General features: G+C 42.8%; 1 protein-coding gene across 1 annotated transcript; it reads right to left on the bottom strand.

The window, feature by feature from the left end:
- On the bottom strand, window positions 1–26,123 carry PLEKHG7 (pleckstrin homology domain containing, family G (with RhoGef domain) member 7). The gene is made up of 13 exons (XM_010075527.1): window positions 26,055–26,123; window positions 23,439–23,534; window positions 22,181–22,330; window positions 20,136–20,231; window positions 17,772–17,867; window positions 15,801–15,914; window positions 13,580–13,754; window positions 11,819–11,934; window positions 10,935–11,028; window positions 8,094–8,173; window positions 6,625–6,784; window positions 2,800–2,897; window positions 1–108 (listed from the first exon to the last, which is right to left on the bottom strand). The coding sequence occupies exons 1-13, from the start codon at window positions 26,121–26,123 to the stop codon at window positions 1–3; spliced, it is 1,452 nt and encodes a 483-aa protein (XP_010073829.1).
- Window positions 26,124–26,655: the final 532 nt, after the last annotated feature.

Here is a 26,655-nt window from a genome sequence, read left to right as displayed (position 1 = left end):
CTAAATTTCAGAGGATTCAGCTGGCAAGCAGAAAACAGTGTTTTTCTTGGTTTCATGTTGCATGGTGTAATTGGAGATCGCTGTTTCTATCTGTGACATCCATGTTTTCTGTAACACAAAAAAATAATTTGTAAACCAGGACAATCTAAAAAAGCTCCCGTAGTTCAGATACATAAACACTCAGAGCCTTTACTTTTATTTAGTGTTTCTTCATACCCATGCTCATAATTTCTGAAGTGAACATCAATTATCCTGGAACCAAGACTCTCACAGTTGCTCGGGCCACTACATGCTGCTGGAGTCTGTGTTTGAGGCCAGGGATTTCCAGTGGAGATTTCCTTTTTGGTTGAAAGGTGTGATTTTAATACTCTGTTTGCTGCAGGCTATTATTTCACCTCTTTGTGCGTAACATTTATTAATGTAATGCTGTCCCTGCAGTTTGGGCTCTCTGTTCCTGTGATTGAGGCAGCTCCAGTGCTATCAGCATCACAAGTTGTGTCCCCCTCTGAGATCTGTCATGTGCTACCACATGAATTTCAGTTTCTAACGTCACGCTGACAGCATTCAGCTCTATATCTGCTGTCAGCCAGGTATGAGGGCAAGGGGGGATGGCTGGAGAGATGGATTTAAAATATGTAACTTCCTTCTCTCTATGCTAGTCCACATGGTCTGGGTCAGGAAGCTAAGTTGTCTCTGAATTGCTATGATTAGACAATACAAATTAGTTGTCAGCAATATAAGCTTGAGGTCTAGCTGTGCTTCTCCCACCCTGGGATTTTTATTTTGCCTAATCAGGGGCTGCTCTCCCTGCTTTAATGAAGGTAGAGACACTGAGCTTTGATGCAAAGACTAGAAAGGCATGAGAAGGGACAGCCTGTTCTACTTCATGCTGCGCTGGGATTCTTAAATTTTGTTATTGACCCATCTGGTTGTTTCTTCTGTGTGTTTACACCCTGAATGAGTTAAATACATTGCCTTGAAGAATAGAAAGCTGGAGAGATAAACTGCGTGACCTACAGGTCATGTCCCAGGAGTGGAGGTGAGCAGAGTCTGCAGGCGTGAGGTGTGTGCGCCTGGCAGAGCACAGAGCCTGGCGTCGGCGTGGGGCGGTTGCTCTGGTTCCCTGCAGCTGCCAACGGAGGAGGGTCCGATGTGCAGGGTGGTGGTGGTGGTTGCACAGGGGTTTGCTAGGCAGTAGCAGGCCCCTGGGAGGCAGGTTTTAAACTGCTGAGCTTTTCAAGACTCAGGGAGGAGAGCAGGAAACAGCGTGAAGAGAACAGAGGGCAGGGCAGTGGTATGGGTGGGATGGGCAACAGCAGCCCAGTATTTCAGGTCTGTGTTTTCACGTGTCTGCTGAGTGTTGGGTCTCTGAGAGAGAGGTGGGAGTGGGGCAAGGGAGTCACTGCACCCATGTTCAATCCATTGTGTGTGCTCCCGGTGCGGTCGGTGCAGCACAGTGTGGCAGCGAGAGGCAGGTGGGCAGGGCGAGCCCCGGCCTTGCAGGGGAGCTGGGAGCCAAGGCAGGCACCTCACAAACATCAGAAGATCTAAGAGGCAGCTTGTAATGTAACAGCCCTCTGCTTGGCACGAGTCAATGGGAATGTGGCTTCATTGAGTTTGCCATCTCCCTTTTGATATAGCTTAGCTAGCTCAAGGCCCTGGTCTGATGGTCCTCACCAGTGTCAATCATCTTATCCAGATCATCCCAGGATCCCAGCTAAATACATGAAGCTCATCTTAGCTAGCAAAGTTTTTTTTAAAAAAATATAGTGATCATGCTGAGATTGGGCTTCTTGGGAGATGAAATAAGGTAGCTTACTTCATTCAACCAGTGCTGGGAAGTCTACGTTTCCTAGGGCTCTGAGCACCCAAAGTCAACAAAATGCGTTAATGCCACCACATCCAAGTGAAAAGAACTTTTCACTGCAGGGTTTTCTCCTTTGATAAACTGGTCTTGGGAGACACTGAGAAGATGGTAGCCATGTGGTTTGAAGGGAGCTTTGTAAGGGAAAGGTAATATTTCTATAACAGGAGAAGGTAGTGACTTCTTGAGTAGACACCTGTAGTAGATACCTATTCCAAGTACTAACCACCGACTTAGAAGGAATTAACTCATTGCTTTTCCCTGAAAAAGTCTATCTATTTACTCTGATTTACTTTTAGGAATTTGTGCTAGTGGTAATCAAATTTCTGTGCATTAGGTATTAGAGAATGAAATTTAATTTACAAGAAAAAAAAATACTTCTGTGAAGTGCCTACCACACTTCAAATGTTATATAGAGTGCTGTTACTAGAAATGTGATGTGGTGTGAAAATGAGGGGTAAATTTATATAACAGTGGAATTAATCATACCATCTGTTCAATCTGAAATTGCAAGATGTGTGTAGTGCATAGATAAGCATGATACAGTTTTCTGATCTGAGTACTACTGCGTATGAGCTGGGTGTCTGGGGGGGTTGTTTTGGTGTTGGCTTCTCTGGAGGGGCTGGCCGTCTTCATTTCTGTGACTCAAGAAATGGCTTTTTTTTTTTTTAGCAATCAGAAATGTTAATGTTTTTCAACAAGAATATGACCTGCTGTCAGCTCTGATATAAAATTGGTACATGTTCAACGGTAAAAATTCTGTAACAAATGTGTGAGCCAGAGCACTGGGGTGTTATTTTGTTTTGGTTTGGTTTTGGTCAAATGTCACAACTGTAATGGATTCTTATCACAGCATGGCTCCTTTCAGGCTGCAATCCTCCTTTAGGGAAAGTGTAGTTGTGTAATTACAGAAGAAAAAAAAGTGTGTTACTTACCTTGGCAGTCTCTGTCTGAGCTTGTAGCAAGAAGACTGCTATGCACTGACGATACCTATTTTCATGTTGTATTATGAAAGCATTTCGCAGGCTGAAGACTGTGGAAAAATGTAAAGAAGTGATATAAATTCCCTCATGCAGCTGTCAGTCCAACTTTATGTCACATTACTGTCTGATTATGACTGAAGAAATGATATATCCAGTCATCTTTTCTGATTCTTAATAGGGCAGTGCACCCCGATAGGGTTAGTTTTTTGTTGTGTGGGAAGCACTGTGATTTCAAAAAGTTAATTCTGCTTGCATTTGTTTTATTTTTAATTACTTTATCATTGCGCAGCTAAGGTGGTTTTCAGTCTAGGTGAGGATCATTAAGAGGAGTTTCCATTCAAAGTGGACTAAATCATAACTGAAGTTAGAGAAAAACAAATATCAAAAATTAAAGAGAGAAAGGCCCCGTTTTTGTTTCATTTCAAGCAAGTCCATACAACGGCTGCCACATAGAAAAGTGGCTGCACTCAGGCTGACGGTGGGTTTGGGTTCTCCCTGGGGCGTGTGCATGAGCTGGTGCTGCTGGCCACGATGCCCCTGGTCAGCTGCTGGCAGCAATGTCTTGCAGGGCCAGGCATGTTGCCAGCAGCACTCCGGTTCCTGACACACTTATGCAGGAGAAGGTAATCGATGATAGCAGCACCTCCTAGGTCCTGCAGTTTACTTTGAGCAACATGCAGCGGGTTTCCCTGCGAGCAGACAAATCAGTACCGACTTTGCATGTCCAGAGTGAAGGGGTGGCTTGAGTCTGCCACGAAGCAAACTTAGGGGAGGAGGAGGGGAAGGCATCTTCCAGTAGCTGAAATCCTGTGGCAGATGGCAGGCATGCTTGGGTGGGCTGGTAGTAGCAGGGAGGGGGCACAGTAACCTGTTACAATGCAATAGATCCACGTGGCATTGCTTTTTTTAGCTGGAGTTGGTGTTGCTGTAAACGAAGTGATGGTGAGTGACGTGCAGGATTGCCTCCCTGAGAGTGGTGGCCCTAAGCAGAGCCCTGCTCCCAAACCCATGCAGACCAGAGAAGAGCGTGGATCTTGAGCTACCAAGACAAGGCAGCTTTTTTTGAGTCTACTATGGCTGAGTTATCTTTTTGATAACCTTATCTAGATCATGTAGTTTCCTGTGAAGCCTTGTACTATGTAGAATATCTTGCTGCTGTGTAATGCTTCTTGTCCAAACATGTCCAAGTGCTTTACAGTAGACCTCAAAATGTTTCTGGAAGTTAAAATGTCCTTTAATCCTAATTTTATAGAAAAGGAAAGTGGAGCACAGACTGGTTAAACTGCTGCGGCAAATCAGTTAGCAGTGGAAATTTGTAGTAGCAGAGGGGGTATGTTTCAGAACTCATGCCTTCTGTCTGTCTGTGGTCAATGGGAAATACAGCTTTGCAGTCCTAAAAATGACTTTTCTGGGCAATGCTCAGCATCAGGCTCTTAGTAGTGTTCTCTAAAAGAAATTCTGTGGCTGTAAAAATTACCAGTCTTTGGCACAGCAACATACCAGTGGGTCTGGCTCCTTCAAACTTAAATGTAAAGCATTATTAGTGGAGCAATAATAGCTCATTGCAAAGATTAGATCCAGAGCAGAATGTTGAAAGGAAAGCAATTCCTAATCAGAAATTATGTTTCTGCTTACTATTGTCAGAGATGGAGTCCTACTGTTACACTTACATGTAAAGTTACATCTCTTGTACAAGGTCCTCTGCCTTTAGGGTATCTTCCTAGTGTTAAGAGTACACCACTACACCTCCTATTCCTCCACTGACACGTGGCAGGCTTTGGGCTAGAATTATTCTGCATAACTATCAGCATCCTGCTGGCTGCCAAAAGGGTATTTCTGCAATATATATTTTTTCTTAGTCCTTTTATTGAGGTATGTTTCTTTCCAAAGTGAGATCAACCCTCAGCAGACTAGTGGATGCCAAAGTGTCTGTTAGATCAAAAATCAGGGTTTAAGTTTTGATTAACATGATGGATCACTACAAGTCACTTTCTGAGAACATGCTAACTAATCTTTTACTGACACAAGTAGTAAAAGTCTCCTTGAGACTGCAAATAAATGGGCAGCATTCTCCAAGGTCACATATTTCTGAGAATATTTAATCTTTTTTTTTTTTTTTTTCTTTCCCCTGCAATGGCACATTTTCCAGTGACACCAGAAGTTTTGCTTGTTGTTCTACACAAAATGGTGGACAATAAAGCTGGTAGGAATGTGTGGGAGGGAAGTCAGGCAATGAGGTCCAGAGTGCAGGGATAAGGGCCATAACCAGCGGCTAGAGCCTGGGCTGGGATGCAGCAGGTGACTTTGTCTATTCTGCTGGTTGCATCTGGGTCACAGGGATAAGAAGAACCCTCATTAGAAATCTCGGAATGTAGCAAATTCTGGTTTGAAAAAAAGAAAAATCCCCAAATCTTATTCTCATCTCCATTGTGGCTTTTATGCCTAATGTCGTACGTGCAAACTGGAGGGTGGCTGCATCACCCTCTCCAGCACCCAGGAGCTGCCAGCCTTGCGTCTGGCCTGGGCTGGGGCAGGAAGGTGGGCTGCCCTCCTCTCTGCCCGGCACACAAGAAGTGGCTGCTGCGTTTGCTTCATTTCTGCTGTGTTGGTAGTGAGACTTGTTAGGCAGGCAAGACAGTGCCTGGAGCATGTTTTAAAAAAGGTTATTCTTCTCTGTGTTCGTCCCCTTACCTCATCTTTAGTCATTTGCCTTTTGTTGCCCACCTTTATTTCCTGTCAGCATTGATGCTGAATGCTAATTACTCTGGGTGAATATATTTCAAATTTATCATTAACTTTATGGGCTCTAGGGTTATTTTGCATATCTATTGATTTACTACAGAGCACTCTAGCTTCCTGAGCTTTTCCTCTCAGTCTTTAGGATTAGGATGCCTGGCAGGCCCTGGAGCCTGGAGGTTTGTATTTCTCTTGTTTCTCTTTGATGTAGGATGCTCCTGCAATCTGTGCAGTGTTGGACTGAGGTGTCTGAGAGCCTGTATGAGTGGCTCAGACCAAGGCGAGGCCTGATTTTCCAGACCTGCTCCCTCACTCAATCTCTGATTCAGTGAGTCCAGGGATGCTGATTTGGCAGGGTAAGGCTGATCGCTCTCTGTGGAGGTCGGTTCTCCTCCCCTCCTCACCCAAGGGCACAGCAGCAGTTATTGGAGGGGGTTTCCCCTGGCAATGTGTTTGGAAGTCTACAAGCAAGGAGGTGTTAATGTATGCTGACTGATTTCCATCCTCTCAAGAGCCAGCAGAGAGGTGAGCAGGAGGTTCTCCAGACTCCTTGAGAAGTGCTGCTGTGCGATGTGTAAGGACACCCAGGAGAGCAGTGCAGTGGGGTGCTGGGCAGTGGGACAGCTGAAAAAATGCTGCATAACTGGTGTGGAATTGAAAATGTACTGGGGAAAGAGGCTCAGAGTTTGACAGAGCGTGTTAGGACAGTTAGGGCAAGGATGTACTTGGCTTGTGAGAAAGAAGTCATTGGAGTCTTGATACCTCCTTTGGGGTAAGTGGATAATACCTGACAGTTGGTGGTGTGTACGTGGAAGTCACTGTTAGAGGCAGGGGGACGTGGGGTGTAATGTCTGTGTTAGTAGCTCACGCCTCACAGTAAGAACAGTTCTGTGAATCCGAACAGGGCTGAGGCACTGGCATTTGCACTCTGGGCATCTGGGGGTGGTTTGTGGGCCAACAGCGTCTTGTCCTTACACTGCCGCGTGCACAATGCATTGAGGTGGTATTGATGAAGGTGTTCAAGTGCACGCGGGAACGTACCTGGAACATGGACGGAGTCAACGTTTTTCAGTATCAGCCTGTCAAGTGGGATGGGCTGGTCTAGGACTGTGCAGCACCTGCCCTCTCTTATGAAGGACTGCAGCTCAGGAGAGAGGGAAGGACAGACAGGGATTAAGCCTGTGTCTGAGCCCCCGTATTTCTGGGAACAGAAAATGAAGCTGGTTATCTGTTTGTCTGCCATTTGCTCATGAATTATAGGCACTAAACAGCTCTAAATTGTGTGCTTTCTCTTATCAAGGGTACTCAGGCAGCTTATTTGCCTGAGGAACCTCAGAAAAACTCATCAGTACGTGGAGGTCTCCTGCAAGGTCACACACCTTGTGCTAAAAAAGCCACAATAGAAACACAATACAAGTCCACAGTCCGAAAACAGTCTAAGGTGTTCAAGGTTCCCCCCCCTTATTTTAATAGCAGGACTTTTTCTTCATTGCATGAAGGTGTGTTTCCCCATCCCCCCTCGAGTACATGCAGAACACAGAACTGCTGAGGCTACAGATGGGTTGCAGCCCTTCATAGAAGGTTCACCAACATGTGCATGTGGCAACACTCAAAGAGACTTGCCTGTGGGCACCAAGTCCCTTGAATTCCTGCTCCCTTCATGCTTCCCATTGCTAAGGGTGCTGCTGGTCTAGAATCTCTCATGGCATGCCTTCTCTATCTCCTACAAAAGCAGAATACCTGCTTCTTTAAAAAAAACCCCAGGAAATCTTTAAATCAGACACAAACTTCTTGAGATTTAGCACAGGTCCACTTAGCCTTAATTTACATCAGCTTCATAAACTTAATTAGCTAGATGCACTCCTGCACTGAAGCTTTAGGAATTTCAGGTCACCTGGTGCCTTCTTTGGATGGCTAAATACAGAGATTTATCATCTATAGAACTCTGCCTGTAGCATCTTTCATCAATAATAACTTTCTTAGGAAGAGTCATTATTTTAAACTACGGGAAATCAAGGCAAAGAGAGGCAACATACACAGGCTGTGTTGAAACTGAGAATAAAACCAGCTTTCCATCTGTTTTAGCATTTTCCTGTTTTTTTTCCTTTTTTATTTTTTACTTATTTCCAACAGTTCTGATATCTCTGGCATAAAAATTTCTCAGGTTGCTGGACTGAGTCGTGAGGGGAGCATTAGAAAACTTCTTGCATTCTTGAAACTTTTCTGAGCTTTAAGAATCCATCACGTCAGAACAACACTGGGAAAATATTAAAGTCTTGTAATGTAAATTCTGCCTGTCATAGTGCTCCTGCAACATACTGAGCCTACAAGCAGGGTTTTGAATCAGTGTTATGGTTTGCTGTTTGCATAAGGAAGTATCACCCATCCTTCATGCTGATTAGTCATCTTGTATTTTTATCGTTAGATCAATCTTCCAAAGTATATTCAAAATATTTACCAAGCTAAAAAACGTAACAACTGAAATCATGTATACGTCTAGCCATTATTACCTTTTTGTTACGTTTAATTTTGGTAATTAATAGGAAATCATCGAATAAGAGGAGGTAGACATCAAGGAGTCTTGTGCTTTCTGAGGAGGAAAACAAAAAAAAATCAGTTTGATGGCATGATTATTTTAAGGAATTGCTACTTCTAAGATGAGGCACATCTATGAATCACTGCATCTCACAAAATGCTTTTAACAAAGCAGCATGATTTCCAACATAATACACAACTACTCATCCCCTAGTCTGCACTCTCAAATGCAGCACTTAAAAAATCCTATGTCTCTTGATGAGTTTGGCTACGAATCCTTGTACCTTGTAGCAGCTACCTCATTATGGAAAAACAGCTACTTGCCTGCCAGAAAAAGTGATCTGTATCACCTGAAGTACCTATGAATACAACAGTCAACATATATCAGCAAATCCTACCTGGTAAACAATGAATCCTCTGAAAACGGCAGAGATAAAGAAAGAGGGAAGTGCCACCTTTTCCTGGTACCTTTAGATACTGGCATACTGCCCTCTTCACAGACTTCTGCAGCAATAAAATGTTAATTGGTAGCATCACAAAATCTTCTCAAAAACTACACAAAATAGTGTTGGCTTGTCTTTTCTTCCTAGCTCAGAGGTCATGAGGATGTGAGGAATATAGCAACAAATATCTGTGAGAGTGCTTCAAAGTCTTTCAGGTTGATCTCCAAGCCATGTTGAAAGCTCAGGTATTATGATAATAAATAATAGGGAGCAATTTAACAAAAGCAAGAGTGTTTTTAGACAACTTCCTGCAGGAAACCTGGACTTTCTACTGGATTTGTAGAGTCTGCTCCTTTGATCTCTTCCTTGTTTATGCTCCTTCTATCCCTTTCCATGAATCTTTCTTTCATTTCCCTTTTTAGTCCCAACTTGTTGTCCTGTTTCACTTCCAGAATCACCTCCTTTCTCTGCTGCAGGCTTTATCCTTTATAACCTGTCCTCTGGCTGCTCTGTACCAATAAGACATCTCTGGGCATGAAAAGCAGGCATGACCTGTGCCAGGTCTCTGGTCCAACCCGCTGCTCCAAGCAGGCTGAGCTAGAGCAAGTTATTCAGTCAAGTTTTGAATGTGTCCAAGAAAGGAGACTCTGCAACTTCTCTGGTCCCTGTACCTGTATTTGACCACCCTAATTGTCAACAAGCTTTTCCCACGATGTAATGGGGGAATACCCCGTTCTGCAACTTGCATTGTTATGACTCATCTTTTAGCTTCATCTGCCTTAAACCAGCCATTAGGCAGTTGAAGACAACCGTAATGTCTTCCCTGAGCCTTCTCTTCCTACATCTGAACAAACCCACTTGTCTCAGCTGCTCCTATTCTCAGTTACAGGATCACCAAGAAACCAGGCAATTGTGGTCTCGGTGATCTCAGTTTCATTCAAACAAGTGCAGTTCACCTTAACACCAAACTTGTGTGAGTCTGTTCAGAGTTGTGACTGTAGGACACACTTCCTTCTGTTGTGTGGCATTATATTTGATTTGTGATTACATTTTTGTCTTGAAAGATATTTCATTCAGACAAGTGGCCAGATGCCAGGCACTTTTATATTGCAGATTGCAGGCAGCTGGCTGTCTTGGTGGGTGAGAGTTATGCTCATACCTCCTTCTCCATTTTCTAATTACGTACTGCAGAAAGAAATGTGGACACCTGATGGCCACCCTTACCCCCTACATTGCAGGGCTGATGTCTCATCAAGAGGGCAACAAGTGCAGAGGTAAGCATCGGCAGGGTGGCTCTGCCTGCCACCCCCTAAACATCAGCAGCAAGCTTTTCTTCTGCTGTCTCTGATGTTGTGCCTTCTCCTCTGCTACTAGAATTCTCCTCACATGGGAATGAAATAAAAACACTGAAAAATGGACTGTGTCCCTTTCGCTGCTCCCATTATGACAGTAATAATGGTGGTGGGAGACAGAAAATGTTGTGTGCTTTTTCTCTTCACCCCTGCTCCTGAGGTGGTGAAGGAAATGTAAGACATGGGCTGTGCTCATTTCTGTCAAACCATTGCTACAGCCTGCAGCCACTGTGGCATGCAGCTTACAGCATCCTTTCAGATGCTGGTCTTTTCCAAACTGCCCAAGCTCTGCTTCCTGCTCAGGCAAGGAGGAAAGCCAAGATTCTGCAGCAGCTCCCCAGCAAGCAGCCTGGGCCCTGCTACGAAATGGTGCTTGTGTGTCTGGACATGTGAGTCTCCGCTCTGCTAAGGTGATAGACAGCTGTGAGCAGTGCTATAGAAATCAGCATGCTTGCGTGGGACCGCTGTGCTACCTGCGGAGTTAATGGCAAGTTGTATGAGTGCTCTGTTCATAAAAGGGAAGCCACCTGGCAGGATAACATCTTCTTGTTCCAAGCTAGCCATCAAAGCAGCAGTTTTGGCAGAGATGAAGTATGAAATAAAAATAGGAAAAGCCTCTGGACTTTTCAGTAATTTTCATAGTGGATGTGATGCCAGGGAGGTAAGGTATGTTGACATCAGTCTCCGGGCACATGGGGCATGTTGCTCAGGAAGGTCCTTTTGTTTTCCTATTGGCACGTTCTTGAATGTGACAGTAAAACTCTCCCTTTGAGTGGCAGGCATTGGCCAGTCAAGCTGATTTCTTGAGCACTTGGCGGACTGAACATCCAGATGTGACTATAAACAATCATACAGATTACTCATCCTTTTGGCGGTTTGGCCGTTTCTCAGTCTCTCTCTGACAAGCTCTACGTTTGCTTTTTTCTTTCCCACACTTGCCCAAATACTGTTGCAGAAGTTCATCCTGGATCTGCCATAACAAAAGGCTAACTCCTGATACTAGGACATTTAGGTACATTACCTGCTAGTGCTAGCCTCCCCTCGTGAAGGAGAAGTCTGTTCGCTGAAGAAAGAATGTTTTCACTGCTGTTTTCTCTTAAGCTTTGCTTCAAACACTTGACCCAAAAAAGAGAGAGAGAGACAATGGGTAATCTTGCACACTTGATGATGAACTGGGAAACAACCAGAAGTTAAACAAACCAAACACACATGTACTCTTATCTCAGGCTAAATACATCACACAGTAACTGAGCATCGCTTTGTTTCTTCAGCAGTGCTATTGCTTAAATGGGTTTATGCTTTTGAAATGTTAAGATGGGTTTTTTTTTCTTCTGGGGTGAGTTTAGTGGTTTTTGCAGAACAATGTGAACAGACATTATGCATGTGAACAGACCCACTTGATGATGTTACCATAATGCTGCTTAAAATCTGTCTGTATGGGTACAGGGGCAACCACAGCAGAAAGGATAGCCTGTTCCCAGGTGTTGTATGTACTTTTTTGTAGTGGTATTTGAATTAATAGAAATTTCTTTGGCTCAGCTTGAGGAGTGAAAGAGGCAAATAATTTCTACTTTGTATCCTCCTTATAAAAACGTAGTGATACTTCCATCTATCCCATTCATTCTGTCCCCTAAAAGCAAACATTGGAGAGTCCTCCTGGATCATATGATCGTACTCTCTTGGACGATAGCTGAGGGCAACCCGTGCTGCCAGCCAAAGCACTGTGCATAGCCCATGTGTTCAGCTACAGCATTTGCAGAGCTTAGGTTGCAGCTGCTCCTGTTAGAGCAGAGCCACCCACAGTAACTAGAATATAGACAAGCAGCCAACTTTAGACCACATTATAAAGACAGATAGGAAACTAATCCTTCCTCAAGGAAAAATGCCCTTTAAAAAACTGCTTACCTCTGGGACAAAGAATCTCTTGTCACGATCCCAGACTTGAAGCCAAATGATGACCTCCTGCAGCTGCCTGAACTTCTGAAAGTTGTCCAACCACTTGACTTTACCTTCCAGATCCCCTGAAATATGTGAAACATCAATTACTGTCAAGGCTGGCAAAGGCAGACCTGTTTCTAGAAGATGCTGGATACTGTTTTTTTTCCAGTGGAAGCCAAAGGGCCTCACACGTGAAGCCCCAGATGAAATCTTGGCCTCACTGTAAAAAATGACTAAACTTTTTAGGTCAGCAGAGCCACAGTTACAAGCCATGAATTCAAACAGGTTTAAATTCACTGCTAAATGCAAGGGTTTACTAACCTGACCGGGGAAGAGAGTGAATCACATAAAACTCAATTAAACTATATTCCTAGGAAGTTCCTTAAAAAAAAAAAAAAAATCCTGCTTTTCTAAACTGTTTGGGTAGTAAGAGAGAAATATTTTTCATTATATACAGCCTGATCAAAAGACTGTTGAAATTAGTAAGAATTAATTTTGGAGGAAGTGGTGTCAGAAGTGACTAAAGTATTTAACTGGGATGAGAGTGCCTCAGAATGTGAAAAATGGGGACTAAGTCTTTACTGATTCAGGGCCATTATGGGGAAAACCTTAATGGATCTGCACCCTAAGTTTTTGTGTTGAGTGATATTGCAAATAACGGTTTTGCACACACACTGTGCAGAAAGGTCTGCTCCTTGTGTGGTCATTAGGCTAGACTCCTCATAAGACTTGGCAAGGAGAGAAAGAACCCGAGTTTCTCTTTTAGGTAGTAATTCTGTCATTGGAGTATTTACCCAAGAAGAAGGAGCCCCAGATTTATCTATCTCTAGAAGACATTAACTCTCTCTCTGCCTCATCTCCCAAAGGGATGTTTGAGCCTTCAGCTTCCAGGACAGGATGGTGGCAAAGACCAAGCGACCATGCTGGGTGGCTGAAGGCCCTGGTGTGCTGCTGGTGAGGATGAAGCACTGCCTGGCACCTCTCCCTGCTAAGACTGGCAGGCTAAGTGCTTTGCTGGTGCATTGTCTTATCTTTGAATTCAGTGTGGGCTGCATGAGGCCTTTAGGGAATAAATGTATCTGCTGATGCACACTATATGACCATAAGACACTTAAAGATGCATTTATATCTTCCTGAACAAGACTAAATTAAGAAATCATTTACTTAAAACAAAATGTAGGGAGAAAAAAAATATTCTTGGACCAACCACTTCTTCTTTCACACTAGTTAGAGAAAATGTGTAGCTGAGATGATAGCTTTTCAGCTACTTTACAGGGTAGGACCCTGTCATTTAGCAAAAGGTCATTGACATAATATTCCCCTTGTGAGTGCAATTTTATCCTACTAAGGATTAGCTCCAACAAATCCTCCCTAGACATAAATCCAACTCAAAGATTTCTTTGTTTGAGATCTTTCTTGATTTGTTACACTTTGTGATCTCCTCTTAATTGTTTGCATGTCACTACAGATGATTCTGAGCAAATACAAGTGACTCACTGATTTGTGAGTCCTGTGACCTTGCTCAGAGGGGCTTTGGCAGCACAAGGGTGGCACCAATCATTTCCTACAGAATGAGGAAGGACTCAGGATTGTAGGAATTCATGCACACCTCCTCATTGCATCTCTGCAGGGAGACCAGACCCATTCACGCTCAGAGGACACCCACAAAAGGGCCAGTAACTTGCTAATTGTTAAATGCACCCTTGACTTTTAACCTTAGCTACTTACATATGGACTTTTCCACCTTCTCTTTAAGTGACCAGATAAAACCTTTCTCTGTTTCATCAGTGGTCCTCTTCCAGATGTTGTTAAGGAGGAGGGGATAGTGTGTCAGTCGATGCAAAGGAGCGACCAGCAGCTCCGGCAGATGCAGCCTCTTGCACTGTTCGTTTTGTTCACACCACTGCTGAAGACAAGTAAAAACTGACTTAGGCATCAGCTTGCTCCCTGGCAGGGAGGTAACAAAGAGTTTTCTGCATCATCAGCTGACTGTAATGAGACAGGGAATATTTAAAAATGCACTTATCACACAGTAAAGCAAGGGCAGCATAAAGTCTCTCGACAGGGGGAATCACATCGCTCCTTCAGATTCATTGCTTCCCATTTCATATGCTGTGGCTGTGCAATTGTGATCAAGCAATACTCTTATTTATTTCCCATTTCAGTTTCACCAGGAAAACATCAGTTACATCTGAGAGCCACATTGTTTTTTAGGGTCACCTGCTACTTCCCACTGGAAAGCTTTTTCTTAGGCATGAGCGCCTGAAACCCCAGTCAGGGAGTGAGTGATGTCAGTCTCCCAGGCCATGAAAGCTGCAGTGTTTGTGGCTGCTACAAAGAGGTGTCATCCCAGTCTTGGCCTGCCTGAGAGAAAAGGCCACTTCATGAGTCATAGAACCATAGAATAGTTTGAGTTGGAAGGAACCTTAAAGATTATCTAGTTCCAACCCCCCTGCCATGGGCAGGGACACCCTCCACTAGACCAGGTTGCTCAAAGCCTCATCCAGCCTGGCCTTGAACACCTCCAGGGATGGGGCATCCACAGCTTCCCTGGGCAACCTGTTCCAGTGCCTCACCACCCTCGCAGTAAAAAAATCTCATCCTAATATCTAATCTAAATCTACCCTCTTTCAGCTGAAAACCATTACCCCTCATCCTATCACTACACCCTCTGATAAAGAGTGCCTCCCCATCTTCTTCTGGTTCTCTCACCCAGCTTCTTCAGGTTTCTCTTTCTAATCATCTAATGTTTAAGATCAATTTTAAGTATTTACAGGACACAGTGGTCTGGTTATCGTAAGTCAGATAGAGCAGGGCCCTCTCTCTGGGAACCCCACTGCTGCACTGGCTGGAGTTGTCACTTCAGGCAGGAGCAGTGTCAGCAAAGACAGAATCTGCTCTAGTGCTGGAACTTTACAAACTTTACAAAGACATCACTGATAACCCTTTCCAGCCTTAGAGGGAGGTAAGTGCTCACTTACTGGTAGTGTTTTGATACCAAGTTCTACATTTGCTTTATCTATGGTGAAGCAAAACCTGTCAGAGGAGCTCAAACACTGCCATTCCAGAGGGGTTGCTTGCTGTTCTATCCAGGATGTTGCTCCTCCCTGCGGGCACATGGGTCAGCAAATACCCGTGAGTGAGGAAAGCAGCACAGCTTCCTCACCAGGGCTCAGCCAAAACCCACCTGCTCTGTCATCGTGGGCTCCCAAGACAAGTGAAAGCATTGACGTGCTCCTGGATTTCTGTTCCCCTTGTTTTGGCTTGTATCTTATAACCCTTTACTTAAGCAGAAGGAAGCCATCATACTCTTCTCCAGTTTCAAAGTTTGTGTATGTCTGTGCTGATGTGGCATAGGATAGAGGCTGGGGGCTGTTTTGTGCTCAGGGAATGTGAGCCCTGTCATCTGCTAAAGCACACAATGCCCTACATACTGTGGTCCCAACATCTAAACCAAACTGATAGGCAGGACATGTATCAAAGTAAAATACTTGAGAGAGATTTTAAAATGTGGCTTGATTCTTGTTTCTTTTTTTTTCTGTAACCATTTCACTTTGTTAAGGTGGAGGTCAGCAAGTCAAGGGATTATGTGCAAAACATCTGAATGATAGAAGATGGCAGTACATATTTTCTGCCTGCAAAAATGCAGACAGTTTCCTTTTGGCTTCCCCCTCTTGCCTCTTCTAAATTACAGGTGTCGACTTTCACATGTGCAGGGGAACATACACTCAAAAGGGTGACTTCATATCTATGATATCCTCTGCAGTTCAAAAAATCTAAATGCTATCTATGCAGTTTTGCTTCCAGTGAATTTCCTAGTCTGCTGTTAAAATCTTGTAATAAGGCAGGAAGGCTGAAGATAACAATCATAACAACAGCAGCAACAACAGCAACAACAGCAACAACAGCAACAACAATAACAACAACAACAACAAAACCATCACTTTACTTTCAGGTAGATGCTGAAATCTTCTCTCTGTTTCAGGTTTTCCAAATAGAAGACAGCAGAGGTATAATTAAGGCAATAAATCTGGTGTGTCTGGCAAAGGTCACCCTGGAAAAACTGCAGAAAAGATTTGGAAACTTTTCAAGAAAGAAAAATATCATGACAAAGGGAGAAACAATGGTTTTTGGTTTTGTAATGTGCATTTTGCCTGAGATTTCCTCACACCTAGGAAAACAGGGGAAGAGGGAAAGAAGGAGTTAAAAAAGTAAAGGGCAAGTTAAAAAGTAGTAAAAGTGCTAAAGTAGCAAAAACCCCACAACAGTACTCAAGCAACACCTAGGAGCACAGTTCTAACAGCTCTGCAGTGGTGTGAGGCGCTCTTAGATTTTGTTGTCATTAGAAATAAATGATGTGAAATTCATGTAGAAGCAGAAGATAAAACCCACGCTCTATGCAACAGCTTTACATAGCCTCATATAGTATGTCACTTCATACCCAAGTATGTTAGTTCTTAGAAATGTTGAATAACATCAATGATAAAACTCAGTTTTGAATGGGATTTTTTCTGTCTCACACAAATATTATCTGTAAGAATGCCTGAAGTCAGAGGTAATAGGGGTGAGAAGCCAAGCTGTAGCCTTCCTTTCCATTTTTAAAGTTCTTATCCTGAGGTAGGGTCTATTTTAACATTTTTCCAGAAGCTTTCTAATGGTCTGTACTGCTAGGGAAAGTTCAGGCCCATGGATTGGTTTTCTGCCTGTATTAATATTTCCAACTTTTCAGTTGTTGGGAAGTTGTGCAGAAAATATTATACGTGTGGGAGAGCCCCTGGACAGTGTTGTTCAGACAACTCCCTTGTTTACCGTGCAGATTGCCCGGAAGGGTTGCAGGGCAGCACTCGGCAGGGCAGGACAGGATAGCTGTGTCTGTGCCCCTCTCTTGCTTAGCAGACACAGGCCAAAATGCAAGAGATATTTTAATCCCATTGAGTTCTTAATTAAGCATTTAAATACACTTATGGATCTGGTCTATGGAGTAAAGGAAGGATCTATGCAATGGAGTGGAAGGACGCAGGGTGGTGGGACTGGGGTCTGGCCTCAGGGAAACTTCTTCCATAGAGGGAGAAGATCACCTCTGCCAGTGGCAAAGTCTCCTCAAGATCTGGGCTACAGTTCCGCAAGAAGGGTAAATCGTTCCACACTTTGTTCCTTTTACAGAGCACCTTGTACATGCTCACCTCAAACATGCCAATGAGTAAAATGAAAAGCATCCTATCGACAGGAGGTGCTTGAGGCTGAGATCAAACTGCCTGTGACAGATCATAGAATCATAGAATCATTAAGGTTGGAAAAGACCTCAAGGATCATCAAGTCCAACCGTCAGTCCACACCACCTAACTCACTAAACCATGTCCCTAAGCACCACATCTACACATTTCTTGAACCCCTCCAGGGATGGTGACTCCCCCACTTTCCCTGGGCAGCCTGTTCCAATGCCTGATCACCCTTTCAGTGAAGAAATTTTTTCTAATATCTAGCCTAAACCTCCCCTGGCGCAACTTGAGGCATTTTCATCTTGTCTTATCACTTGTTACTTTAGAGAAGAGGCCAGCACCCACCTCACTACAACCTCCTTTTAGGTAGTTGTAGAGAGTGATAAGGTCTCCTCTCAGCCTCCTCTTCTCTAGACTAAACAACCCCAGCTCCCTCAGCCACTCCTCATAAGACCTGTGCTCCAGACCCTTCACCATCTTCATTGCCCTCCCCCTGGACCTGCTCCAGCACCTCAATGTCCTTCTTGTGGTGAGGGGCCCAAAACTGAACATAGTATTCAAGGTGCAGCCTCACCTGTGCTGAGTACAGGGGCACAATGTCCTTGACTGACTTCATTGCTCTAAAGCACCTGCATGCCATGATAAATAGTCTGCTGCAAGGACCTGCTGAGATTAAGCAAGAATACTTCTAATTGTGTTACCTTTCTGAGTATGGAAATGAAATCCATAGGAGAGTCTGACTTGCTGACATGGTCCTTCACAATTTCAAAAAAAGTTTGCACAAAACTGAGACTTATCTAAGTAAGGAGGAGAAAGATAAATTAGCATCAGTGATCTTCTGAAATTAAGTTTAAAACAACTTTATTTCCCATCCCTGGTCTCTTCAAAGGCTCCAGGCCTAAGGGGGTGCCTATACTAATCTCCCCTAATGTTTCCAGAATCAGCTTCAGAATTACACCCAGAATGTTTTCATTAGTCAGAAGATAAATCAAATCTATACAAGTAGTCACTTTGTGATAATGCCATATGACAAAAGATTTGAAACAAGATTACAGTTATTCCATTTAGACTTTTTTTAGGGTGGCAGCTGTATTTAACATGAATTGAAAATGGAAAATGAGAATAAAAATTACAACACATGAATGGTATCTACTGGAAAACACTGTGTGACAGAGCTGTGACATTTACAGAACTCTTCATGGACTGAAGAGGATACCATCTTTCACAGCTTGAGTTTGTTCCATGCCATTGAAGGTGAGGGGAAATTTCTGTAATATGCTATAAACCCCACATATTCCTGATAAGTTAATTATATGTGTGCGTTGGATTCCAAGGGTGCCCACACTGTCAGATGTGGATGAAAGCCTGCTCCTAAGCCCCTGGTTGCCTCCTGAACACACTACTTGCACATAAGTTTATGAGCAGGCTCAGCTTTAGGCCAAGTTTTAGGCCAGAAGATAACGTCATCCTCTGTGATACTGCTATGAACTGCTGTTGTAGGTGAACACACTGCTTTGTTTCGTGTATTTATGGGGCAGGGTTGCTTGTAAGATATTTATTCTTTCATTTTGACAAGGGTGCATTTTACACCTTTTACAACATGCATTTTTTCATGGATTCAGCCTGCTGTCAAGAAGAAATGCGTGCTGTAAAATGCATGAAAAAAGGCATAAAAGGCATTGAGAGCAGCTACTTCCTACATTTTGTATACAAATATGCATAACAGATGATCATTTATCATCCTCATTAAAAAGGACAACAAAATTAGAAAACAAAATAGAAAATGTATTGAAGATAATTCTCTCAAGACATGATTAAGCTCCAGCCAAGCTCAAAGCTTTTGTAATCCCTAAGTAGCACACAGCAATACACCCCTCTCCATTCTTTGAACAAGAACCAAGGAATGGGCAACTACACGTTGACTCTAGTCGATGGTGCATGTATGGTCTTAGCCCACAACAAGCACAAGGTAAAATGCATCAGCTAAAAATATCTTGCTTTGTATCTCTAAAGCTGCTCAAGTGGTCACTCACAGCAGCTCACCTGGTGTGTGGTCAGTCGCTGAGCAAAGATGAACTCATGCATGTGTTTGAGCTCTGTCTAAATGTCCCTACCCTGAAGAGTTTTCCTGCTTTTCTTTTGGCTAAAAAGGGAGATATTAAGTGTTAAGGTAAGGGAATTATAATAAGGGAAAGAACTTGAAGTAAGCAATTGGTTTAGGGCATGCGATGAGGTTGTGAGCAGTCATTCAACTTACACAGCTGAAGAGCGCCTTGCAAAATTCACTTTGACATTAAGGCTGGGGTGTCCTCTAAAAGAGCTCTCAAGCTAAGAAAACCTTCTGTTTTGCTTCTGAAGTTATATAAAAGATAATTTAGACTTATGGGGTCCTTTGACTTTAAAGAGCTGAAAATGGTCTCCCAGCAACTGGCCACAAGCAGCAAAGAACTGAGTATATCATAGCCAAGCCTTGGGGTCCCCCTCCTCCTGGAAGCTGGAGGGTGAGTAGCACATGAACACAGAGCATCTGCATCTGCTCTGTGTGGGACATATCCTTCCACCCACATTGAGGGAAACCCTGGCTGGGGAGGAGTGGTCACTGTTTCATTTTAACTTGCTCTACTGGAGTAGCGTAACAGATAGCAAAATCTTTGTTCCCCTCTGTTTGTGAAAGGAAATGTTATTGTAGTTATTTTGCTATTCTTACTGTTTTGCTGTAAGGATTGTGCAGTCCAGAGTTTATCTTCACAAATCCTTTTAAAAGAATGCTGCTTTTGAGAATTAGCCTCAAACTCATGTTTACTTCAGAAACAAGTGCCAAATGAGCTCTCCCCGTGTTCAAATGCCTGGTTATATTTTTCTGGAGGCACGTGAGAGTAATTTGCACTGGTGAAACTTGACCCCCACTGATATACCAAATAAAAATGAAGGAAAGACTGATTATTTGAACTAAGTGCCAAATGTGAGCATTGAATCTGAACAGAAGCTTTACGGATGGTTACTCATCCCCTTTTATTGGGCTAGTTGATTTTTGGTCTCAGTAAGGCTTTTATTTTTTTACTCACCTTGTTTAACTCTTCTAAGTTGGCGAAAAGTCTCCACAAATCTACATCCAAGAGAAATTCATTACTCTGGAGATATTTTAGAGTGTTCATAAATATCTTTAAAGACAAAACAAATCCATGTTATTTACTACTTATGTCACTTCAATATATCTCATTTTTTCCTGAAAAGAACATGCTTGCACTGTAATTCTCGTGAAATGATAATTTGATTTGGGGAGGGCTGAAGACGACACTCTCAGAAACTTTTCCTGACCTGCCTGAAGGCTAAATACTGGGCTTTGTGCAAGGAGGAGGGTATGAGTAATGTCTCTGGAGTGTCTCTGCAGCTGCCACAGAAGCAGCTATGTCCCTGCTGTGCTCTCTGGCTGAACAGGGGCAACTGAGCCCCCTGCAGATCTGTGTGAAGGAACTAATAACATGAAAGATGGAGTTACAGATTTTTATGGCCTTTCTAAATGCTTTCTTTCCTACCCCATGCATCTGATGTTATGTAAGTTGTGTAGAGTTACTATGGGAAAAAATAAATGTTGGAATAGCATAAGCAGAGAGTTCATGAAGGTTTTAAATCTCTTCGGATTGTTCTGTTAACCTGTATTGAGTGAAAAGTGCATGTGTATTTCTTGGTTGTTCAAGTTTTTATATTATTTAAGCTCTGATGGTGATCTTGGAGCTTTACTGAATCTGACCTAAATCTGAAAGAGGCTTAAAAAAAATGTAGATTATGAGTAGGATTTTTTGTATATGTGTGAAAAACATTAATGAAAAAACCCATCGCCCAGGTGCTAAGACTGAAGAGCTAGTGAGAGTGTTTGCTTAGCCTTCTGTAATTATTGAGTTGCCACGAACAGTTGACCTGAGAGCTTAAAGGGGATTTACAGTGGTCTTAAACTTCCCTGTGCAAATTCATTAAAATCAGTGGAATGTTTCTACACTGGGAAGTACTTAGAGTAGCAAGTATCTGTAAAACTGGCTACCCAAATTCAATAGGTTCTTTCTTTGGCAGGAGAGTTTGGGAAGCTGGCATGAGCTGAATAGTTTATCACTCATGGGTCATGCAGGACTGGCTAAGGCTTGTCTGTGGGATCTGCATGTCCTTACCCTTCCCAGGATTCATCCATTTTTTATCTTCTCAGAAGAAAGAGTCTAGAAGGAAAGACACTTCCATCCTGCCCTGGACCTGTAGCTGGTCCTGTTGTTTTCTTTCCTCTCCCTTCCTGTTCTGCTCCACCAAGAAGGAATTCAACCTACTCCTCTATTTATTCCCTTTACTTTGCAGTACTTGTGCTGCCTAGGCTAACTTCTCAGCAACATGGAAAATATTTCACTAACCTTTTTGTTTGACTAAGGAAACAGAAATTGTCTGCGGGGGATAAGAGAATAATGATAGGAAGATATATATATTTAGGGAAGCTTCCATCCTTTTAAATGGCTACACTAACTTTTGATGTGTGATGAATGTAAATAATTCAGCTATTCTTGTAACAGTGTGTAGTATTCTTGTCCGTATTTCAAAGCTCTTAAAATTCACCAGGATGGAGGCAATTCGGAGTTTCTGTGAGAGGAGTTGCTTTTTAGTTTGTTAGTTTTCTTGTAGTGTTAGAACTGCAGGTCTGATGAATTCTGTGGTTTCCGTGCTCTAGCCAGGATAATCTAACCACAGCTCTATATGAAGTTAAACAAAGAGTATGATGTTACTGACTAGTGGGAGAGGAATATCCAGTATACTCAACTGGAGAGTGGCTTCAGTTCAGAGTTAGTGAGAGGAATAGTGAAATATAAGCTGAAATTACTGGAAGGATCTGCAATCAGATGGTGTTTACAAAGGACTAGGAAGCGATGTCCAGAGGAGGAGTTGCCATCAAGAAGATAAAAACCAAAGGGAACTGTGGAAACAGGATGAGAAGGCAAGATGGGAGAAAACTCAGCTGCTTAAGTCATTCCCCTGTAGACACCCAATGAGAGGTTACAGGTGGCTTTATGTCTGTCATGTTGATAGAAGGACAAAAAATCTTTCATTATTTTTGAGAAATGAAATCTGAAGTTACCATCTTGAGAACCAGCAAATGATCCAGAAAGTAAGTGCATTCACTTGTGAAGAGTTCCCACACCGCTACTTCTTTTCTCACTTCTAACCGGCTGTTGACATCTTTCTGCTCAGTCTGTTGCACCTTTATAAATTCATGCCAAGATTTACTCTATTGATTGAAGAAGAAAGAACACCACTGACTGTTGCATCAACTGCTTCAGACCTTATGAAAAGAATCTATAGTCTATTTGCTCATGTAAAGAGCCTAGCTGCCAGTATTGGTGATTCTTTTTCTGAAAGCTGAGAGATTCCTTTAAAAAGATTAAAACCCTGTCATTTTCCTCTAAAATACTTATAATATAAACACATTGAATTGAAAGTAACACAGTATGATAGTCTATATTTGTAGGATGCTGTATCAGAATATAGTGGGCAGCTTGCAAATGCTAAAGAATCTAATCTGTCATGCTGCTGCTACTGGAAAGCAGGGATGGATAATAGCTTCCTAGTTACCAGATGGTAAAATCAAGGTACCAAAGGATTAGGTCTTCATAAGTACTTCGATATTGTTTCATTTGGTCCTAAGGTGACCACTATCATCTTCCTGACCTGCCCCAAAGTCAGATGTTCACAGGTAAGTTAGGCACTGACAGGAGTCCTCAAAAGCCAACTCTCTGAGGAACTGCATATAACAGCCTGCTAGGAAGTTTGCTTTGGAGGAGGGCTGGTGTTAGGTGTGGGTTATCTGAACATCACCCTGGAAGCCCAGGCTTAGTGGGTAGGGGGCCCTGAAGGCCAGGAGACTTGCTTATCTGCCAGATAGGCTTTGGTGAGATTTCTGCAGCTGAACCTTGGTGTTGGCACTGACCTCTACCTGGCCACCTCTGAAAGCACTCCTAAGGCAGCAGTGGGGGTGACTGTGACCCATTTGGCATCTCTTTGATGCTGCAATTTCTTTCCCCGGATCTGCAGGCACTGTTGAGAGGGTTGTCTTGATGCCTTTTCCTGAAGGTAGTACCTCCCTGATCTAGGGAAGTCTGGAAGCCTGGCAAAATCCAGGTAGGAGTCATGGCCCTTGCTAACCACCTACGATGCTCAGTTTCCCCCTCACCCCTCCATTTCAAACAACAAAATTATACCTTATACTTATTAATTAATTTTGCAGAAAGGTCTCATATCCAGATTAGTGTAGTGAAAAATAGTAACTTGTAGAGAGCACAAAATTTTTATCCCCACATTTAAGTATCTTTGGTACAGTATACTGAGTATTTTGATACCTTAAAGCAGAAAAAATCATATGTGCTGCAGTCTATGATCTTAATGGTTGAAAGACAGTTTTCCATATCAGATGCTTGCTTCTGTTTGTCTTTACCCTGTTGAATGACAAAAAAAACCCCGATTCATATGATGTTTCGAAGACCAATAAAAAGTTTACACAGCTCAGTAACCTTGCTCTGATCTGTAAGGAGCTTGCCCTTAACTGAGTGATTTCCTCATGTTTCCAGGCTCTCCTACACAGAGATGAGGTAATGATGGCAGGTTTATTTGTAGCTATGGGTGGGGTGTGTAGGTGGCTTAGGTGTGGGTGTATAAAATCTTATTTATGTAACACAGAAGTCTTCGGCAGGGCAAATCATTGGTATGGCAACAGACAATGGGCTTCCCTCAGCAGACGGAACAAATGAAGTATTTTGCTTGCATCAGTGCTGTCAGAAGTAGGGGACAACAAACTCACAGCTGAAATAATCCTCCTGCCACAGGTATACAAAGATTGCTTTTTTATTTTTTTAATAAATTTTATTTGAGCTACATATTGAAAAATCTCCTTTGGACAGCTGCAGAGCAGTGTCTATAAAATGAGCTTTTAGAAAGCTTAAAGAGCAGGAGGAGTTTGTCTGTGTGAAGGATCATGAGATAAAACCAATTGCTTTTGGTTTGGCTTTGTTTTTCAGGCCAACAGTGCCATGTAAAAAGTTTAACCAATATTTATGAACTCTAATTTGGTGCTGTGAGCATAGACTTATAAGGTGTTTGCTTAAATTTCATCTGTTCTCTGGAACTGTACACTCATACTTCATGGATTTCCATTGTCTGAACTTTAAGCACTGAACTCAAGCCAATCTGGAAATATGTGTTTGATTATAATATTTGAAATTCAGAGTTTAAACTCAACTCTTGGTTTTGAAAGATGGCTTGAAATGGAGCAGAAACAAGAATGCAATTTATATACACAATTAACCAATGCATCAGAAAGTGAATCTCCATAAATTAAATTTAATGGCATTTAATAGTCTCAGAAATCACTTTTGGCTAAATATTAAATGCATTTTGTTGCAAATTTCAAATATTTTGCTGAATTAAAAAATTCTCCTTCAAATGATCTAGAAATGCTATCAGTTGAAGTGGGAACTCCTGTACATGCTAATCTGAGCACTTGCATTGGTTTAACTTGCACAAACTCTTCTTGGATAGCTGAGATTTAGAAGATAAAATGTAAAAAAAAAATTAGGAAGGGACTGTTCACAATTACATGTCTTGGGGTGTATAGTTATCAGGACACTTGCAAATGATTTTTTGAATGATGAAGAAGAATCAAAAAGGAAATTCAGATATCATAGCAAGTGAAAATTTTCATAACTGGAAAAGAAAAGGAAATGTGTTAGACAAGGAAATTAACTGAGGTGTTGCTGTGCATGCGTTCACTGGAGACTTTGAGGTTGCCCACAAGGACAGGAAATGCCTTAAAGAACATCTAAAAAGCTACTTGGAAAGGTAAAGCCTAGGTCCCTTCCATGTGAGCGGGAGTTAGGCAGATACTCCAGAGCACTGAGGCACTGAGGTCTAGTCTGGCATGCAGAAAATACAGGATACATTCTGGTCAAAACTACGTGACTGACTTACCCACCTTGTGCTCTGTTACCCTGGGGAGCTGCGCTGGACCTGCTGCCACCCCTGAATGCCTCAAATGATAGCTGCCACCTTGCCCACCCTGCTCTGCCTTCCCAGTGCCAAGGGCACGTCTCCTCCCACCAGTCACGGGGATGGGGACCAGCGGCCATACATCATGTGCAGCGGCACTGGTGGCTGCCCTCAAGCTGCCCTACCTTCACTGCAGATTAATGTCCAAGACCGCGCAGTATGGGCTGAGACCTCTGAGTTCAGCTCACTTGCTGCCTGGTTTTCTTTTTTTACCCGGGTTAGTTGTGGGAGAAGGCAAGGTCAGTGTAAGGAAAAAAAATGTGGTGAAATACTCACAACTCCTCTTTTGGCAAATGGCCACCTTGGCTTTTTGGGCTCTAATGAGTAAAACAAATGTGTTATCAGTAAAGAAACAAATAGGCAAAAATAAAACTTTTTTTTTTTTTTTTTTTTTTTACAGATGAAGCCTGATATACTATACTCCACTTGGCTCAGCTTTAATACCTGTATTTAGCCAGTTTGTGCACCAGACTTAAAGCCTATTAAGCCTGTTAAGTTCCTCCCAGCAAGAATTGTCTACCTATGATGGGATCTTGGATGATGCTAAACACTCCCACTTGCTGCAGATGATCAGTATGTGATTGCCAATTCTTTACGTGGGAAAACAGATCATACCTCAGGCCAATTCTTGAAGATATCCATTGTTTTGAAGCAAGAATTAAGCTACATCTGCTCATTAGTGATATCTTGGAGCTATGCAGGTATTTTAAACTCCCATGAATAAACAATCCTACAAACCCTAAGCCTCAGATCTGTCATGGGGCTGGCACAGTTCTGCAAGCTGTAATTCATGGTCCTTAGTGAGACACGGGGAAAGCTGAGGATCTAGATGTAGGAATGCACTGGGGAGAGGTAGGAATGCCTGTGTTTGTTCAGCAAGAAATTTGAACTAGTTTTCTGAATGTGGCACCTACCTTCAGGCCTGTGTGTGACTGGGAATAAGTGGAAATTTCAGCTTTTGGATTTTGAAGGCCTTGGGTCATTCTTTCTGGGGAAGGCTGGTTTGTTTGCTTTAATGAAACTGCTGATTGTGACCTTGACTTATTTATTTTTTGAGAAAATTTTGATCACCAGCGTCTTCTGGTCTCTGGCAATCACAGTGCACACTATACTATACTCCACAATAGATACTTGTGAAAACTGCTTGCAAGTCTACATTTCAGTGTTGAAAGGTCTTGTGAGCAACCTCTAGCCATGAGTTGGGTCTGCTGCCTTTGTGATTGGAGCAGTACTGGAAAGGGTCGCATGGGCCACTCTCTTCCCTCTGCTTGAATCTGTGCAAGTAGGAATTTGTAACTCAACTGCTTGCAGATGGAGATCCTGGCCTGGGCACTAATTGCTCCTAGCCTGTGGAGGAGGGAGCTTATCTGTGTCCTGCTCTTCTCAGCTACCTCTTATGTGTTGCATTCAACAACAAAATGCAGGCAAAAAAAAAAAAATGGGGGGGAATTTTAAAATTAGTGATGCAGTTGATGTGGTGTGGGGTAACAGAATCCCCCATGGAGGCAGCACTGC

Source organism: Pterocles gutturalis, unplaced genomic scaffold (genome assembly GCF_000699245.1).
Source record: "Pterocles gutturalis isolate BGI_N339 unplaced genomic scaffold, ASM69924v1 scaffold25432, whole genome shotgun sequence".
NCBI lineage: Eukaryota > Metazoa > Chordata > Aves > Pterocliformes > Pteroclidae > Pterocles > Pterocles gutturalis.
The sequence above is the reverse complement of the archived record's forward strand: the minus strand, read 5'-3'. Positions and strand labels throughout refer to the sequence as shown.

What these genes read in the sequence shown, in the direction of transcription:
- PLEKHG7 (XM_010075527.1), bottom strand. Translation starts at nt 26,123, where the DNA reads ATGACCCAAGGCCTTCAAAATCCAAAAGCTGAAATTTCCACTTATTCC. An exon ending in ATTTCAGCATCTACCTGAAA is followed by an intron (nt 13,755 to 15,800) that starts GTAAAGTGATGG and finishes TGTCTTCAGCAG; the next exon opens with TGGTGTGAACAAAACGAACA. An exon ending in GGGGAGGCTAGCACTAGCAG is followed by an intron (nt 8,174 to 10,934) that starts GTAATGTACCTA and finishes TTTCCTCCTCAG; the next exon opens with AAAGCACAAGACTCCTTGAT.